Source organism: Populus euphratica, unplaced genomic scaffold (genome assembly GCF_000495115.2).
Source record: "Populus euphratica unplaced genomic scaffold, PopEup_1.0 scaffold186.1, whole genome shotgun sequence".
Lineage (NCBI taxonomy): Eukaryota > Viridiplantae > Streptophyta > Magnoliopsida > Malpighiales > Salicaceae > Populus > Populus euphratica.
In genome coordinates, this window is record NW_011499992.1 from 21,836 (window position 1) to 42,030 (window position 20,195).

At 34.2% G+C, this 20,195-nt stretch overlaps 3 protein-coding genes across 3 annotated transcripts; 2 read left to right on the top strand and 1 right to left on the bottom strand.

Moving 5' to 3' along the window:
• Positions 1-634: 634 nt before the first annotated feature.
• On the top strand, positions 635-6,147 carry LOC105140409 (uncharacterized). The gene is made up of 5 exons (XM_011047221.1): positions 635-1,137; positions 1,774-2,027; positions 3,491-3,614; positions 4,746-4,850; positions 5,632-6,147. Exons 1-5 carry the CDS (start codon positions 754-756, stop codon positions 5,725-5,727), a joined length of 963 nt encoding a protein of 320 aa, XP_011045523.1. The 5' UTR covers positions 635-753; the 3' UTR covers positions 5,728-6,147.
• Positions 6,148-6,187: 40 nt separating this feature from the next.
• LOC105140410 (protein ROOT INITIATION DEFECTIVE 3-like) lies at positions 6,188-7,831 on the bottom strand. The gene has a single exon (XM_011047222.1). It carries the CDS (start codon positions 7,551-7,553, stop codon positions 6,315-6,317), a length of 1,239 nt encoding a protein of 412 aa, XP_011045524.1. The 5' UTR covers positions 7,554-7,831; the 3' UTR covers positions 6,188-6,314.
• A 3,179-nt stretch (positions 7,832-11,010) lies between these two features.
• On the top strand, positions 11,011-16,143 carry LOC105140411 (mechanosensitive ion channel protein 6). The gene is made up of 5 exons (XM_011047224.1): positions 11,011-13,142; positions 13,641-13,764; positions 14,376-14,669; positions 14,777-14,979; positions 15,558-16,143. Exons 1-5 carry the CDS (start codon positions 11,320-11,322, stop codon positions 15,835-15,837), a joined length of 2,724 nt encoding a protein of 907 aa, XP_011045526.1. The 5' UTR covers positions 11,011-11,319; the 3' UTR covers positions 15,838-16,143.
• Positions 16,144-20,195: the final 4,052 nt, after the last annotated feature.

A 20,195-nucleotide genomic window follows, 5' to 3' on the forward strand; every position in this document is an offset into this window, starting at 1 on the left:
AAAATAATTTTTTTATTTTTTTTAAATTTATTATTGATATTAACATATTAAAATGATCTAATAATATTAAAAAAATAATATTTTTTAAAATATAAGATGCAAAGAAAAACAAAATCTAATTTAAAAAAACTCAAGGAACCGGCCCAAAACTTAAAAGATAAGGACAAGTTTTAGATTGAGCTTTAATTGCTATAAGAATTTTTTTTCATATAAACAATAGATATTACTTATTTATCAGTTATTACCGGGACTGAAGCCTTAACCCTAACTAAAAGTGAGGGAAAAAAATTAAAATATTAATTAAATTAAAAAAATTAAAAAAATTAAAAAAACTAATTGAAATTTAAAAAAAACTGACTGGTTCGATTCGGTTTTAGTTTTATAAATCTAAAATCAAAAAAATAAATCAAACCAAACCTAACAAAAAAAAACCTAAAAAAACCGAGTCAAAACCAAACCAAACCTGTTTGAACTAGTTTTTGTCCTAATAACCAAATCAAAACCGGTCGATTTGAACCAATTTTAATTTTTTTTAATAAAATTTGGTTTGTTTACCTTTTCTTTTATAAAAACCAAACTAAATAAAAAATAATTACCTCTAACCCTAACCGAGTTTAACCGAGAAATGGAGTAATCGGGATTCGGGTGAGCCTGACTTAAATCGGAGCTCTAACCCAGTTTTGTTTGGATATTCAAATACTCACGCTTCTCGCTTCACTAACTTCCAACTAAAGTCAAGCAGAACACACAAATATGGCACTTTCGACACTCCTCCACATCAAACACCCAATTCTCTTCGCTCCTCTCCATTTCTCCAAATCTCAAATCCACCCCAGAAAACCTTCAATCCCCACTTCAATCCCAACACTTAAATCCCACAACAAAATGCTCCCTCACAGACCAAATGCAATCTCGACGCAAGGAGTTCTATCAGAGGCTATGAGATTGATCCAATCAGCACCCCCCACTTGGAAATCAGCGCTTTTCAGTAATCTCTCTATTTTTCTTGTTGGGTCTCCAATTTTGGTATCTGGGCTCTCTCTTTCTGGGATTTTTGCTGCTTTTTTGTTGGGTACTCTCACATGGCGCGCTTTTGGTCCTTCTGGGTTCCTCCTTGTTGCCTCTTACTTTATTATTGCGAGTTGGAAAAGAAAAGGACTGAATCTTTACTTGCATGTAAATTGATTTATGTTATGGGTTGTTTTTGTTGGGTTTTGGTGATTCGTTTTTTTGGTTTTTTTTTTTAATGGCTAAAGTAATTGAATTCCTTTTGTTTTAGTGATTCAGGCATTACATTTTATGCCCTTTTTGTCTGTTCTAGTTATTTGTATAATATTTATGCATGTTTATGTTGCTTGAGCTTTTTTTCTGACTCTATTCAATTTAGAGTTTGTGTATTTAATTTTGGTTCATTTTTTGTGTAAGAATTAATTTTCCAGTCTGCCATTGTGTTGGATTTTTTTAGTTATTTTGTTCTAAATTTCGGTCCTTTCTGGGTTTAATTTGTAATTCCTTTCATTTCTTTTAAATGGTTTAAAAATATTCTGTAGGATTTTGATTTTCTTTTCTCTCTCTCCAATCTTATATATTATTTTGTATTTCTAATGTGCAAGATCTGAAGAGTAAAAGTTAGAGATTACTTTTAGAAACCGATTGTTTACTAAACAAAATGCCTGATTTAGAGGGTGGTTTATCAGTAATTGCAATTTTTTTTTTTTTTTTTGTTATGTAAGACCTTGTTCTTAATAGGATTCAGTTAATTTATGCTGTTAGGGAACTGCAGCTACAAAAGTGAAAATGGCACAGAAGGAAGCTCAAGGAGTGGCTGAGAAGAGGAAGGGAAGAAGAGGACCAGGCAGTGTGATTGGTTCAAGTGCTGCTGGTTGTGTGTGCGCTTTTCTGTCAATATTTCGATTAGGGGATGAGGCATTTCTTGCACTTTGGCGACTTGGGTTTATTGCCAGTTTCTGTACCAAGCTGAGTGATACAGTCTCAAGTGAGATAGGGAAGGCATATGGCAAAACTACGTAAGTATTGCTTTTCTCTTTGGTGAGGATTTGGCAGTCCATTCTGAATTTTTAGACTTTAATTCGGTCACTCATGATTAAGAAGGATTTTGAATTCAGTGGCTTTAAATGGCATTAACCTATTGCTACTTATAGCATCAGTCATCAGCCAGTTTTATTTAGTATTTCATTATTTTATAGGCCATAGCTTCTCCAGAAATAACTTAGAAGCAGTACTTGTAGATGATTTAGAAGTTTGATCATCTAGTCGGATCTGAATTGGGACCATTGGTAGCAGTTGCATTAATGGTAGTCTTGTAAGCCTTGAGACAAGGACTATCCTGCTTAAGAAGGTAGCTGGGATAAGAAAACTAGGGCTGATTTAAGAAACTAAGGTTTGACTTAGAAGTAAAAGATGGAATAGAAGATTTGCGTATGTAGTGTGCATTGTTTGGGTACACTTTAGATTGATGTGCTAACCTTTTCAAGGAGGGCTGTTGATGCAACGAAACTACATAAGAAATAGACTGGTTATTTTTCGAGATATGGTTGATTGAATAAACTTTTCAATGATTAACTACCTTATTTTGATAATAATTTTATGTTTGAGGTTTGCGTTTCTTATTTTTAGATGGTTTTCAAAAGAATGTGTGCTATGTTCCCATTATGATTTACATTTTTTAACAGCAGGAATTTTGAAAAGAAAATGTATAAAATTTAGATAACAAAGCATGAATGATAGAGGAAGTGTAAATAAAGATATTATGAAGTAGGCTTTCTCAAAGCTTTTGTAAGCTTAATTCTTTTCTCATCCAATGGTCAAAGCAAGCTTTCAAATGGGTAGGTTTTCTATATGTTATCTAGGTAATTATGACGTCAAGCCTGTGCACTTTGCACATGTACCTAATTCTAAATTTTTTTTATGGAATATTGGAGACATGTACAATAAGCATAATCAGATCATATGTTTATGTTTCTTCTCATTCATTTGAAAAGAAAGCATGTAGTATTATGCCATCCCAAAGACAATCAGCAGTATTGCATCATTTACCTGTAAAATGTGTTTAGTGCTTTGTTATATATGACTCATATCCATTGTATTTCATTTTTTATTATCCAATTTATAATTGATAGAAAAAAAAGGAAAAAAATAAATAGAAACCTTCCTATGAGGCAACATGTTCTTGCACACCCAAACACAATTGCATGCTCAAGTTGAGTAATTCTTTACATTCTGTAGTTACACTAGTTTATGAGGGTTAGAATTTTTATGAGAGCCTAACTTGATAATCTAGAAATGCTGGTTGGAATTATTTCTTGTTATTTGATCATTGCACTTTCAAGGGTTTCAGTGTTTAGTGAAGCTCATATTTTATAGGAAAAAAAATTGATTTTAATGAAATTCTTTGATGCCTTTCTCAATCTTTTGTTTTGTCTATGGACTGTAAGAAGTCTATAATTTCACTTTTATGTGGCTTGAGTAGGTACCTTGTTACAACATTTAAGGTAGTTCCAAGGGGAACAGAAGGGGCTGTCAGTGCTGAGGGAACACTAGCTGGATTGTTGGCCTCTATACTTCTTGCCTCCGTTGGTTGTCTCATGGGTGAGGTATTGTTTATCATCTTGTCTTTAATTATGCACTACCTTTTTTTATTGTTTAAATGACTCTTTATATGTATAATTTATTCTTCTTAAGGTTGACTTGTATTCTTTATAAGCATAAGAAAATAATTGTTGCACGTACAACCAAATGGCTGTTAGCACTGTGAGCTTTTCTTTCCTGCCTCTTTCTTTTTCTTTCTCACATTGCTTTGGAGATCAACAGAGTGTTTCGTGACCTTATGCTAGTAGCATTATCATAGTTTCATATTCGCAGATTATGTTGTTATAGCAAGGTTAGTGCCTGATAGTTACTGTCAAATGTAAAATCTAAAAACACAGCTTAGCTTGATCCATAGATCTTTATATTCTCCATTTAATTTCTGCCCCCAATCCCACAGATTGCTATGAGAAAGTTAGCTCTTTGTTATGATCGCCATTTTATTTCTGAAGCCTTGCCCAAAAAGATTAACTTGGTGGAAACCTTGCCAAAAGAGATTTGGAAGGAACTTAGTATTATGGAGTCACTCCTGTTATCTGCAGAGGACGATTACCCCCGCTTTTTTTTTTGTAGTTCTTTTAGATATATTTCTTCATTATGGAAGGTTTGAATTGGGCTTTTATGATACTGCTTTTTTTTTTTTTGTAGTTCTTTTAGATATATTTCTTCATTATGGAAGGTTTGAATTGGGCTTTTATGATACTCATGGTCCAACTTATCCCTTAGTTAAACCTTCCTTCTCCCTATATTCGACATAAACAATTAAAATTTAAAGAATGAACAAAAGGTATTTTTTAGTGAAAAACTTCCCTTCTAAGAATTAGGAAGTTACTTGATTTTGAAAGAAGCATTGTGCATTTATCAACATGAAAAGATGTTTTTGGTGCGTCAGCAGAGAACCCTTGGTCTAATGATGGGCTGCCAAATAGGGGCAGCCTCTTCATCTTCTAAACTGAGCATCCTCTGTCTGAACAGGATTCAAGGAGACTTTTAACAGGTAGGTGCAACCATTTTGACAACATTTGCATGCTGTTTCTTCAGATTATTTATTAATCTCGATCAGATCATGCCACACTATTTTATTGTGTAACTGCTTTGACATATTGCTGATCTTTCTCCTTTTCCTTTCTATGGATCAGATAAATGTACCTGAAGTAGTTATATGTGTGATAGCTTCCCAAATTGCTAATGTTGGTGAGAGCATAATAGGTGCAGCCTTCCAGGATAAAGAAGGGTTTCAATGGGTAAGCAATCAAAAAACAGATAACTTAATTTCTCATATTGCACCTTTTTTTTGTCTCACATGAGGGAGGATTGGAGAGTTTAAAGGACCACTTACCCATAACTCACCCCCTTTTCCCTGTTCCAGCAGCCGTAGAAGGCTCAGACTCAGCAGTCGCTGGTGTACCACGTTGTGGAATACAGCCGGCAATTGTACTTTTTATGTTTCTCTGCTATTTTTAATATATGTTCTGAATTCTTATCAGTTGTGTGGAAGAGTGGGTTGCACATGATTGTCAGTGACTATTTGGAGACCATTAACCAGCTTGAACCTTAAATTAATTATTTGTGTTAGATTGTGGTTAGCTTTGAATTCAAATTTGGATTCATGTAGCTTACCTGACTAGCTTGGGATAGAGGATTATCACCTGAGTTGAGATTAAGCATCTAGTTGGTTTTGTATTTACCTCATGGATATACATGCTGTATTGTGGAACCTCTTTTAACCAGAGAGTAATAAAAAAATGAGGCCATTGTTTGGCTCCTAGCTTGTCCGGACCCTCCACTATGAAATGGGCATGTTAAGAAAGAATATTCCACTTCTCTGAGTTTCTACATATTATTGGAATAATTCATCACCCTGTCGAGTATTGAAAACTCTATTGCAGCCAGTGTGTACCTGGCTTGATGTTGCTTAGGTTCAGGATCTCATCAATCATTTGATAGGATGTTTGAGTCTGTGTTCACCAATAAACTTCAGCCTCGTACATTATATAGTTTGATGCTTCTGCTCCTTTTCCACAGCTCAACAATGATGCTGTCAATGTCATCAACATATCCGTGGGCAGCATTATAGCAATATTGATGCAGGTAGTGATTCTCCAAAAATGGGGTGCTTAAATCTATGAATCACCGGAATACAAATGCCTGAGCATTTTGGATATTAGCATTAAAATCATTCCAGCCACCCGCAAGTTCTATTGATAAACAAAGCATGATCAGGTGCTGATAAAGTTTAATGCCCTGTTTCACTTCAAGCTGTGAGATTGTTGACTGTTTGGTGATCTGCATACAAAGCTCTCTGCTACTTTACAACAGAGTGCCAAACAAGGAGGTATTTACAAGCACTTATGGATCTGTTTGGGATAATATTCTTTGTATGGTTAGATACAAAATGTTTCCATTTTTATTTGTATATTTATTCTTATTAGCTGATGCATTAGTCCTTTGTTAAGAGATCAGACTGACAACTGGACAATGTGGTTTTTTAATCTTCTTCTGTGGCAATTTTCTGACGGAAACGATGTAATTTTGAATTCATAACCTCCGAATAGCTGAAACAGTGACAAATAATTTATGTGAACGTTTTACACACTAGGCTTTTATTAAGCAGCTAATATACCCAATTTAGCGCTGCGCACACATGACAAGTGCTATGGCCTATGGATTTCCCTACTCCATTTAGGTTTGTGTAATTTCTAATCTGTTCACACGTCACCGTTGTCCTCATGGCTATTCCTGCTAGTGCCTCCCTTGGCTTCCTTGAGAATGAGTTCCAGTAGTCTCTCGTACACTCCAATCGCTGACTCCAGCATATCAATGGCTTTGCTCCTATCTTTTGCTGCCACAGATAAGGCATCCTCTATCTCTACTGTATCCTTTACTGATCTGGTAAGCTCTTTTCCAGATAGCACAATACCTCCACCAACAGATTTATTCATGTTATCGCCAACTCTAACACCATGTCTTCTAGCATCACCAATCCCACTGGCGACAACGAGATCGCTTATACTTTCCATGTTATTGCCAAGAACATTAATCACCTGCCCTCTTTCAACTTCCCACAAATACACCCTCCCATCTTCTGCAGCAGATACAAGATTCTTCCCCGCATTCATCATCACCACAGATATGATAGGTCCACCATGTTTGTCAGCCAAGATCGCCAATTCAAGCATGCGGCTCGCTTGTTTTCTGCTCCCGACTTTCAAAAATCCCTTGTAAATCAAACCATCTGCCCCTGCAGCATAGAATTCTGTCCCTGTTGGGTCCAAAGCAATCCTTGAAATTGCATATGGAAATGTAATTTTGCGCAGGTTTGTTCCATCCAAAAGGCTCCACAACTTGCATGTGCAATCTGTTGAGCATGAAATTACAGTATAGTGGCATAACCCAATACTAGTAATAGCCGTAACTGGACCATCATGTGCAACAAAGCCATGCAACATCAAGTCGCTGCAATTCCCATCCGTTGTTTGCTCAACAAGTTGAAAGATTGGCACAACAAGTATGGTACCATCATCACCACCAGAAATTAGAAGTGACCCGTCATTGCTAATTGTGAGGCAGGATACAGGTTTGGTGTGGGCGGGAAATGATTTCAGAATGTTACCTGAAGGGATGGAAAGAGCATGGACATTCCCAGAAACGCCACCAGCAAATAAAAATGACCCATCAGGAGTGGCAGCAAGTGGAGCCACAGGTTCAGGGACAGGCAGATGGTGAAAAGCTGTCGAGGACCACCAATTGTACAGGTGAATTGAGCCTGAGGCAGTGGCTGAGGAGATATGAGAGGCAGCAATATAAGCCTTCCCTGCAAGGACAAGGCCATGGCGTGGTGACCTGCTGCCAGAGAAGCGAGCTAGGGTGGTGCCTGAGAAGATGTCATAAGCAGTAATGGGGCCATCAGGAGAGCTAGTGAGGACAATCTCACGAGGAGAAGACATTATCTTCAGGAGGGGCTACTGGCTACTGGGCATGCAATGAATAATATAAAGGATGTCTTGTGATTTTACTTGGGGTAAACGTGGATTCCATGTTAAGGTTGGATTTTTGGTCTTGGGCGTTGAAAACGAGGTTGCTAATATCATCAGCAATTCGCTTTCCTTAAACACCTGTTAAACTAGGAAGGTGGGTTGGTTCACGTGGCAAGAACAAGAACAAGACCATTTTCGCGTTAGGTTTCAAGTTTCACAGACTAATCCTGTTCATCATCAAAGGAGAACCTTAAGCTTTATTCCTGCTAAGAAAATCACAATATTTTTTTACCAAATCTGCAGTATACACCCCATTCTGTATCCAAAAACGATTTCGAGGAGTATCATCGAGTGGTAACTAGTATTTCCACCTACTGGAGTTATATTATGATCATATAGGCAAAAGGTTATGATACAGAGAATAATCTAAAGGCTGCATCATTGTTTACTGTCCATGTGTTTCATAGGAAATCTCCCTTCTGGGTTTCTTACAGGCTGCAAGAGAGGAGCTAGCTTGAGATTTTTGTTTCTCAAGGTGATCTTTTTCACCATATATGCATGCATACATGCTGCATTCCATAACCCGTCAAGATTGGAGGAATTATTCACCGAACAGTACTACAATCTTACCATGTTGATTACCTTCCTTATCTACAAATTAATTGCCTAATTAACCGGGGAGGGTCACAGCATTGCAAGAGGGTGGGGTATCTGAATGTTTATGGGTGGGCTCCTTTAGTAATGGGTTAAGACTCTAAACGGACTTCTCTTTAATTACACATTTTTTTTCTGGATTGGATGCCCTGCTAACTGAAATTGAGCTTGGATTTGACTATCTCTTCTTGAAAAAAATAAAATAAAAATTGTTATCTTCACTTGATTTTTTTTATGTAGCTGGTGTGAAAAATAGATCTCTCGTGTATTCGCTAGGAGTGAATAGTGACGCGGGATGCTAATTTTTATAGTATAAGTATTTTTATTGTATTAAGAATTATAAGGGTTTAGTTTGGATTCTATTATCTAGCCATGTAACTTTTAATGAAAAATAATTTTCTTATAAGGATTTTAGGTTTAGATTAATATAAATAGTGATGTATAACCTTTTTTTTTTCTCATTGAATATTATTGAATTAAAGTTTTTTCCATATATTATGGTTTTCTTTATAATTACAAGTTGTAACTTTAGGGTTTCAGAACTTTATTTTTTTTTTATTGAATTGATGAATCATAGTTTCTATGCACACTAAGTTAATCGATATTAAAAAAGGATTGTTTTATTTGATGGTCAGAGATGATAATAACTCATTCTGCAATGTAAAACTAGAATCTATATGAGATACTATAAGGTCTCAAGAGGCAGTACAAATAGCTCAACACAAAAACCAGATTTTTTTAATTTTATGGCATAATTATCTTTCTTATAATTAATAATTAATTTATAAAGATTTATAAGGATATGTTCAGTTTAGGAATTCTAATTCTGATAGGATCCTATTAGCTATGCAACTTTTAATAAAAATCATTTTTTTATATAAAGATTTTTGGTGTAGATTGATATAAATAAAGATGCCTAGCTCTTTTTCCCTCCTATTATGAAATTAAACTTTTTTTTTATAAATATAATATGGTTTTCTTTATAGTTTTTTTTTTCTGTACAACTTAGGATCCTAAAACTTTAGGGATTAAGAAACTTTAATTATTATCCACACTATACACTGTATCAAAAGGATAGATTCAATTTTGTTATTCAAAATTTAACTCAAATATAATAAAAAAAACATATTAGGAATCAAAACCATCATTGGTAGCTAAAACCATCAATAATATTTCTTTGTAGTCTTATAGAATTATTTTTTAATTCAACAATAAAAGTATTCTTGAATCCACTTACATGCTATCAGAGCTAAATCTCTCCTAAAACAATTCTAAAAATGTATCCCCAACATTGATCTAGTATATTTGGATGAATTTAATATATATTATTCACAAAATAAAATAATGGAATAAATATCTTTAAAAATTATATGAATTACTTAAAATTATAATCAGTAGCATTTTGCATATCCTACTTTCCACACCATGCCTTTGGGAATATACATATATATATATAAAACAGGAAGGGAGCGAAAAGACCATCCCACTTCAATTTCAAAATTCTTGGTTTGGTTTTCTAACATGGTGGAGAAAAGAAAAGGAGGAAGAAGACATTGATATTCCATCCCTTTCAAGTCAAGTGTCTTCTCTTGTCAACATCACGAATATTGCTCCCTTGTAGCCGCTAACAAATACAAGTGGAAGGCCTTCTATCGTAACATGGTTTGTATAGGATGAAATTATGTTTTTATATATATATATATATATAGAATTTTTTACTTATTTTTTTATATTTTTAGATAATTTTAATGTTTAAATATTAAAAATAATTTTTATAAAATAAAAAAAATATTATTTTAATATATTTTTAATTAAAAAATACTTTAAATCACGTAAGTGTGTTTATAAGTGTAGCAGTAATTAATATAATCACGTAAGTATGTTTATAAGTGTAGCAGTAATTAATATAAAAGTATTTTTTACTTTAAAATATATTAAAATAATATTTTATTATTATTTTTAAAAATTATTTTTTATATTAAAATATTAAAATCATCTAAAATTATATAAAAAAAAATTCTAAAAACACTTTTAATAAAAAACAAACAGAACATTGCCATGCCCGAAGGATCATGGTTTCACACCAAGCAAAGCAGCAACCATTGCCAACTCGACACCAAGTCAAAACATTCCCAAAGCCCAAATCATTTGTTCTTTTGTTTTGTCCTCTTATTGCCGTCGCCGAGATTGCGAATTGTGGTGGGCGACTTTAAAAGCATATCATAACTGCCCATCTGCGTGGATTGTGTCACCATGTGATTGTGACCATCTCTTGCGCGACACAAAAGGCGTTTCTAGTGATCTTAAAGACATTGAATACGTTTCTGTAGATAATAATGAGTGTCACCATATTGCATGCGGTTTGATGAACTTCCAATAACTCCCTTGTAATTTGCTTTCTCTTCCCGCGTAAGCTAATAAACATGGCTGCAGGTTCGTTTGGGATTGCTGCAGTTTCTTCTTCTTTTTTGCTTCTACGGAGAGAAAATTGTTTGGTTTTCGAATAATTTCTAGGATTTCACGTGTAATTGCATTTTGAATTTCACGAGAATATATACTTTTATAAGCAGATTTAATGCGTTCTTCATCAAATATAAACTAAAGATTCACAGCTCTAGTTTAGGCATAAATTATAGAGTTAATTCTCCCAAAACCGAAAGAGAAGAGAAAACTTTCGTAATTTCCTTTTTTAAAACCTAATGGCAACCTCATAATTTAGGAGGAAACTAGGGTTTTTGTTTAAGAACCCCAAAACACAAAATCAATTCCCCCCCACATACAATCGCTTTCAGTCTTCGAAAGCTCAAAACCCAAGGGGCCACCTGTTACACTTCCTTCTTCCTCCCTCCACTTCTCCCTGTCTTTGATAATTTTATTATTTCTCTTTGCAGAATTCAACAGCAGTAGTTAACTTCAATGCTTTCTTTATTCACCCTATGAATACACGCGTCCTCACTGCTAAGAATCCTATAAAACAAAATTCCTTTCTCACAATTTCTGACGTTCCAAACACCACCTCCTTAGCTCCACATTATCACTTTATATTATTTATATTCTCACTGTTGAGTAATAATAACCCATCATGGCCCTCAATTCAACTGATCAGAAAGATGTGATTTTGAGTATGGACGAGGTATGTGATGAACGTGTTAACGTGGGGTCAAATAACAACAACACTGGAGGAGGAGGAGGAGGAGGGAGAATTTGGAGGGAGTCAAGCTATGATTTCTTGAACAATGCAAATAACGAGGACAAGCGACCTCTCGTGAATGGCGACAACAACAGTACCATTACTAATGGAAGTAGATGCTACAAACTTGATTTTAATGGTCATCAGAACAGTAACAGTGGTGTTACTGCTAGTGCTAGTGATAGCGGTTCAGTAATGGAGGAGGAAGATCCACCCTCGAAGCTGATCGGTCATTTCTTGCACAGACAGAAAGCATCAGGTGAGTTTTGTTTAGATATGGACTTAGAGATGATGACTCATCTTCAAAACGATACTGTTGTTCTTCATAAGAATTTAGGTCCTGTTTCTGAGTCTCCTACCACTAATACGAATCGGGTTTCTTTTGATCCAAACCCACCCGGCTCAAGTGAGTCATTGAGGAGGAGAAGGGACCTCAAGAATTCTTCTCCACGTAATCAAAATAATGGTGATGGTGAGATTTTGAAGTGTAGCTCTAGCAACGACGGATCGTTTTGTAGCAATTCCTCGTTTAAGAGGAAGTCTAGTTTGTTGAAGGAGAAGACAAAGTCTAGATTGATGGACCTACCGCCGCATCCACCGGAGAAGTCAGGGAGAGTGGTTGTTGGGAGGTCAGGGCAGTTGAAGTCTGGATTTTTAGGGAAAGGGAGTGTTGTTGATGAAGAGGAAGATGACCCTTTATTGGAAGAGGATTTGCCTGATGAGTATAAAAAAGATAAGCTTGATATTTGGATTTTACTTGAATGGTTGAGTTTGATTGTTATTATTGCTGCTTTAGTTTGTAATCTTGCAATTCCATATTTGAGAACTAAGAATTTGTGGAGACTTAGGTTGTGGAAATGGGAGGTTTTGGTTCTGGTTTTGATTTGTGGGAGACTGGTTTCTGGTTGGGTTATTAAGATTATTGTGTTTTTCATCGAGAGAAATTTTCTTTTGCGAAAAAGGGTTTTATATTTTGTTTATGGAATTAGGAATGCTGTGCAGAATTGTTTGTGGTTAGGGCTTGTTTTGATTGCTTGGCACTACTTATTTGACAAAAGAGTTGAGAGGGAAACTAGGAGTACGACACTTAGGTTTGTGACTAAGGTTTTGGTGTGTCTAGTGGTGGGTACCTTGCTGTGGTTGGTGAAGACCTTAGTGGTTAAAGTACTTGCATCTTCATTTCATGTGAGCACTTACTTTGATCGGATTCAGGAGTCGCTGTTTAATCAGTATGTGATCGAAACCTTGTCTGGCCCCCCATTGGTTGAAATGAAAAGAAATGAAGAGGAGGAAGAGAAACTTCTTGCAGAGGTAAAAAAGTTGCAGAATGCAGGTGCCACCGTGCCCCCTGGCCTTAAGGCAACAGCGAGCCCGTCACCACCACAGAATGCAAAGGTGATAGGAAGTGGTAGTTTCCAGAAAAGCCCTCGAATTGGTACCCCCAAGCTTTCTCGTGCACTTTCCAACAAGGTTGATGAGGAAGGTGAGGGGATAACAATCAACCACTTGCACAAATTGAATCCTAAGAATGTTTCTGCTTGGAATATGAAGAGGCTAGTGAATATAATTCGACATGGTGCTCTGTCCACACTGGATGAGCAGATACAAAATTCTAATCACGGTGATGAAGAGTCAGCTACAAAGATTAGAAGCGAATTTGAGGCAAAAGCTGCAGCAAGGAACATATTCACAAATGTTGCTAGGCAAGGGTCTCGGTAAGTCATTATTTCCACCCAAATTTTCATATTTTGAGTCCTTTCTTAAATTTTGTCTAGTCTGGTCTTGCTTTTTTCTGCATTTACAATATAGTTAGCGTGTTTGATTTAATCTACTTTCACTCTATTCTAGTATCTGACTTGCTCTACGAGTCTCAGCTTTTGTTGGATAATTTGGGCATTGCTATATGAAATTTAACTGATTTCCAAGTTTCGATCGGATTTATCTTTGATATGAAAGTAGTCATTTTGATGTGAATGATGCGAGATGTATTGTTCTGTACAGTTTTGCTTGAAAAAATCTATGTAATTTTTTTTTATCTACGGATCATAGAATGTCTTCTAGGACAAGGAACACTAGAGATACTTGATCGGGGTTTCTGATGACAGGTGCTTGATAAGTAAAAAGAAACTGTTTGAGTTTTTCTATGATGTTGTTCTTCTCTGTGGTACCATTGTCATCCTGTGTTGATCCTCTGTCATTACTTTACCATGCAGGTATATCTACCTGGATGACATCATGCGTTTCATGCAAGAAGATGAGGCTTCAAAAGCCATGAGCCTCTTTGAGGGAGCATGTGAAAGCAACAAAATCAGCAAAAAATGTTTGAAAAATTGGGTGGTAAGAACAAAGTAATAATATACTTTTTTTTTCCTTTTTTCTCCTTTTAATTTGTATTCCTTCTCAGGTTCTAGAATTATCTTTTGCTTGTAGAGTTTTCAAATATCTCATGGTATCTAATTGTGTAGTAAGTGCACCTGAACTCGTAAATTTATGGGATTAGACTGGGAACCTTTCAACAATTCATAGGTCTATAAGAACGTCAAAGTTTGGACATTAAAGTCTGAGCTCCAAATTTTGAAATCTCCATGATTTTTAGATGTTTGTCTTTGAAATAATGTAAATTTTTAACGGTTCTATGCACTTTTCACATTAAACTAAGATTGTGATTTCCTGGATGCATAACTTTATTTATCTTCTATGTATACACCACCACTTTCTTTTCAGTTGGATGATCTCCTCTCTTAAATGAGGATTTTCTTGTCATGGATTATGCAAAAAGGAAGCCTGCTTTGCAGACTCATATTTGATTGGATAATTATGAAGTTTGTCTGCTTCCATATTTTCTTATCATGGGATTGTAATTGTTCAAACTACTGTCATGTGTAGGCATATTCTTGCATGATTTTTATTTTATGGTCATATGACAAGGCACTGTATGATTCTGTCAGGTCAATGCTTTCAGAGAACGGAGAGCACTTGCTTTGACACTCAATGACACAAAAACAGCTGTGAACAAACTGCATCGTATGGTGAACTTTCTGGTTGGGATTATAATAGCAATTATTTGGCTTCTTATACTAGGAATTGCTACAAGCAAGTTTCTCCTCTTTCTAAGTTCACAACTCCTTCTCGTGGCTTTCATATTTGGAAACACCTGCAAAACCGTGTTTGAATCTATTATTTTCTTGTTTGTGATCCATCCATTTGATGTGGGGGATCGCTGTGAAATAGATGGAGTTCAGGTATGCAAGCTAACATATGAACTGAATCCCAATTTCATGGATTTACCATGACAGAAATTTTGACTTCTATATATTATGGGCCTAATTTGTTTGTCAACAAATTTCAGATGGTGGTAGAAGAGATGAACATTTTAACTACTGTCTTTTTAAGATTTGACAACCAGAAGATAATAATTACAAACAGTGTTCTTGCTACCAAAGCCATTGGTAACTACTACCGCAGCCCAGATATGGGAGATGCAGTTGAGTTCCTCATCCACCTAGCTACTCCAGCTGAAAAGATCGCCATTGTGAAACAAAGAATAAGCAGGTAAGCACATAAATGGGAGGGCTTTTTTTTCCCTGTCAAGTTTTATTTACTGAAGTGATAATGATATTTTAACATTTGATTGGACAACAGTTTGTTCTCTTAAATCCGAACACATTAATAAAGTTACATTAAAAAATAAATCATGCTATGCAACATGAAAACCTTGGCAAATAATAATCACATCCCTTGCTTTCTGGGATCCACATGTGGAGCCCACAGATTCAATAGCTGCGATTCTTTCAGGTTGTGGTTTTGTTCGGAAAGCACTTTTCCCTCGTAAATTTATGCCTTCTGGAAGATTAAATCCAATATACTTGTCTTTTGAATGAGTTGGAGATTATTGTACAGCTGGATATTATCCATGAAAATTTTAGTTGTTGTTGATTGACTGACTGGAACCTAGAAACTTGGTAAACAGCAGATACACACAAGTACTGTTACATATATGCATGATTGCATGTTCATATAGTGAGAATCTTTGTTTTTAATTTTCTTTTCTGTTAAGATTCTTGGTTCAATAGATATTTTCTTTTAATTGATTATCTATGCTAAGAATAACCTTGCATCTGTCACTGCAGTTATATTGAAAGCAAAAAGGACCACTGGTATCCTTCCCCTTTGATTATATTCAAGGATGCAGAAGACTTGACCAGGGTGCGGATAGCAGTTTGGTTGACACATAGGATGAACCACCAAGACATGGGAGAGAGGTTTATAAGAAGATCTCTGTTGCTGGATGAGATGATGAAGATTTTCAGGGAGCTTGACATTCAATATCGCTTGCTTCCTCTTGACATCAATGTTCGTGCCTTGCCTGCTGTTATGTCTGATCGCCTTCCTGCCAATTGGACCAGCTGACAGGTGAAACAAAAATATGAAATACCATGCAATCACTCTGGCACTGAAGCTCTCTTTTGGGGACAAACTAGCATCTGGGAAACAAGTAAGTTACAACGAGATTTTCCAATGTATTATTTATCGTGTTATCCGACAAAGAAGCTCTTATTAGTACACAGTGACAGTTCCGAACAAGATGCTATTATAGAACTACATTCGAATTCATATTGTTATATAATTAGCTACTGTAGAGTTGGTGAGTCCTTGTAGAGTTATATTATGATTCTCATGGCAACTGCCCTCGCTAATAATCTGATAATTGACCCACCTTCTGGCTAGCAAATTCTGTAACTCCTAGTTAAAGAGAGTATGCCAGTATGGTGATTTAAGTTGATTGGTTATCTGTAGCCACTTAGCATGTGATACCACTTCTTTGTTTGAGGCATCATTGCCGTTTTACATCCCAAGCCTGCTGGGAATTCTTAGGTTCTCAAGCCTGCATGAGAATTCTTTGGTGAATAGATAGCAAATTTATACCACTTGCTGGTCGGTCTATCACGAGGTTTTATACTGGGGTGCAAAAAGATGGCCGGATTGATTTGATTGCATTTTGTGTGGTTGTAGTTGGTGAAGAATTGTGCTGCAAATGGCGCATCCTTGAAATTTTTTTGTCAAGACTAGTAATTGAACACCTGTATTGCTTTTACGACATGACCTACTTTCTGCAAGCGAAGATAGGTTCATTGATGATGTTATGTAGCAGAAGAAACGAAAATAGCAAGAGTGTCAGGTCATGAGGAGTTGGCATTCCTGTTTTTTTAACGCATTCCGTGCGACTCATGATGCATTTTCAAGGGTGGGGACTGGGGAACCTATCATCATGAAGAGAAACATCCCAGACAATATTGACTGTCATGAAAAGTTGGAGCAAGCTGGAGAATGCCCCATGAGGAAGCATCTGGAGCTTTCTTCCTTGTCTGTTCATAGATGTGGTCTCCATTAGGTAGAGTTTGGGAACAGCTCGAGTCATCTGGGCCATTCCCAAGCCGAACGAACACAAGGACAGTTTTAGATATACGTGATGGGCTTAAAGATTTTCATGGAAGAATTGTTGGTTCGATGAACTGGGGACCATTTTATTATTTAATGGAAAAGGCAAACTGATTTACATGGGACTGGTTAAAATCTTGAAAACAATAGTTTCATGAAAGGTACTCAAGTATAAAAAAAAATATCAAAATTCTTCCGCTTGAATTTCGTTTTAAGCTTCATGGGACAGACCAGTTCTTGTTGTAGCATTATTATCGTTATCATTGATAGGTTAGAAATAGCTGTGCTGCAGTAACATCATGCTTGTTGTCATCCATGAATGCTAGCAGACAATGAATGGTGGGACTTTTGGCCTCCACTTGGAGTTGCAGGCTATTGTTAAAGAAGGTTAAATAATCTTCTCTCAGAAAACAGGCTAAAGAAGGTTAAATAATCTTCTCTCAGAAATCAGATTAAGAAGCTGAGAGCATCTCGAGGAGAAGCTAAAGGAGAAGCTAAATGGATAGTTAAAAATAAAAAATTAATATTTTAGTTTTTTTTGTTTGTTTTGCACACTCTAGGAGGAAAGCCAAACAAAATGCTAAAATGTCTTTTCTCTTCCACAAATGCTATTTCTACATATCTTTTTAAAGAGTTAAAACCAATAAAGTGGGACCACTAAAAAAATAGAACAATTAAATGTAGACATGTGGAAAAAAATAATATTTATTTTATCCAATATAAATAATAAAACACTTATTTTTTTATTTTAATATAAATGACTTTTCAAATGGTTTTTTTTTATTTAAATAAATATAATAAGATAAGCTATATTTTTATTATTTAAAATATTATTTTATTCATTTAGCTTTTTAAAATAATATTTTGGATTGGAAATGCTGATATGCACCTGAGCCTGCATGCTGCAGCACAAAGGACATCATTTGCCTTCTCCCGGAGATTAAGACTATTAATTATTAACTATTAACGTTAACATTAACCTCACTGTGCGTCTTCTCTTCATTCTCTCATTCATAGCTCTGTTTATTGGATTAATTTCCTTCTAAATCCCTCAAATTGTTAATCTTTTTTTTATATAATTGATTTTTTTAAATTTAGTCCTAGTTATGTTGTCATGGTTTTATATTTTTTTATATTTGTTTTAGATGAAAAATATTCTATCTCTAATGTTTTGATACCATCACCGTGATGTAAAAAAACATTCTAACATTAAATAAGAGGTCAATTTTGCATAATAGAATTTTCAGTTGTTGCGAGAAAATCAAAAGAATAAGGACTTAAATTAAGAAGAACAAAAAACACCCAACCTTTTTCCCATCCATCTCTAATGTTCAGAAGGCATGTAAAATTACACTTTGATCTCTTAATTTTTAATTTTTTTATATTTGATCCCTGGTATTTCAATATACTATGTTTTGTTCCTAAACTTCATTCTTTTACATTCAATCATTCTTCATGTCTGCGGGTTTGTTTTTAAAATGAGAGTTCAATGGAAGTGTTTTTTCTCCTGAACATGCTGAAAAATGTAGAAGGCCCATAAAATAGTTTTAGTTTCAGTTTCAGTTTAATTTTTTTTTTTTTAGAGTGATCATAAAGAGTTTTCGGGAGGCTAGAAATGGAATTATTGAGGTTCTCAAAGTGTGCGTGTGTATTTATGTTTTTAATATTTATTTATTTATTATGTTTTTAGTATAATTATTAAAACTGGTTTGAGGTTGACCCAGTCAAGGGACTAAGTCTTGAGTTTTATGGGTCAATTTAGAAAAATTAAAAAAAATAATTTAAGTTGTAATATTTTATATAAAAAAATCCATGTAAATATAAGTTATACCTTTTGAAAACAATGAAGTTTAAAAGAATATTTAAAAAAAAATTATCCTACATTAAAAAGATATTATATTAAGCTTTTAAGTTGAAGTATTTAAACAAAAAAAATTATTTCACATTAAAAAAATAACTTTTTTTTTTAGAAACATAGAGTATATATATGATAGGTTTCAAATCTCACATTGAAAAAATATACTTTTTTTTCTCGGAAATATAGAGTATATATACGAAACGGTTTCAAATCCTACATTAAAAAGATATCATGTTATCATTTGAAGTTGAAGTATTTAAACCAAAAGATTTTTTATCCCACTTTGAGAAAACATAACTTTTTTCTTGAGAACATAGAATATATATACTAATAAGTTTCAAATCTCACATTGAAAAAATATAATTTTTTTTTAGGAATATATATATATATATATATTAATAGGTCTTAAATCCTATATTGAAAATATATAAATTTTTTCATGGAACATAAAGTATATAAACAAAAGGGTTTCAAATCCCATATTGAAAAGTTACTATGCTATCTTTTTAAGTTGAAGTATTTAAACCAAAATATTTTTTATTTTACATTGAACAAACATAATTTTTTTCTTGGAAATATAGAATATATATACTAATGAGTTTTGAAATCTCACATTAAAAAAATATAACCTTTTTCTTAAGAACATAGAGCAAAGCTCACAATAAAAAAAAATAACTTTTTTTATGAAAATATAGAATATATATACAAAAGAGTTTTGAATCCTACATTGAAAAGATATTATGTTATTCCTTTAAGTTAAAGTATTTAAACCAAAAGATTTTTTATTCTACATTAAAAAAACATAATTTTTTTCTTGAAAATTTAAAGCATATATACTCATGGGTTTCAAATCTCACATTATAGAAAATAAACATGTTGGGTCTCTTCTAGGTCATGAATTGACCTGCTAGGTCAACCAAGTTTTACTAGGTTGCTGTCCTAACCAGTCTTTTACTATACTCGAACTAGTCTAATTATTGGATCTCAAATCAACTTGTCAAGTCAGACTATCTATAATAACTAAGGTTTTTAGGGAAAAAAAAATTTAAATTTAAATTTAAATTTTTGAATTGAAAACATGGATTATCCTGGTGATTACAGAAATAGTGTACAGTGTGTTTGGAAAAGTGATGAATTTTATATTTGTGATGGATTTTATATTTGTGATGGGTAAAAAGTAGTTTTTACCAACTTTTCTTGTAGTGTGGATATAGAACATTTGTTATCTTATCAATTAAAAAAGTAATTGGATAAATTAGGTGCTATCTACTAATTTAAGGTGTTTGGATGGAAAGTAACTTATGCTTTCTTGAATATGTTTTTATAGCTTTTAGAGATGTGATTTATACTTAAAAAATATTATACCTTTAATAAAAAAATTATCACACCTCCAAACTAAACAAATTCTAAAAAAAAAAAAAAACAAGGCGAGCAAGCATTGAATTTTAAATCTAGGTACATTTAAGGTCTA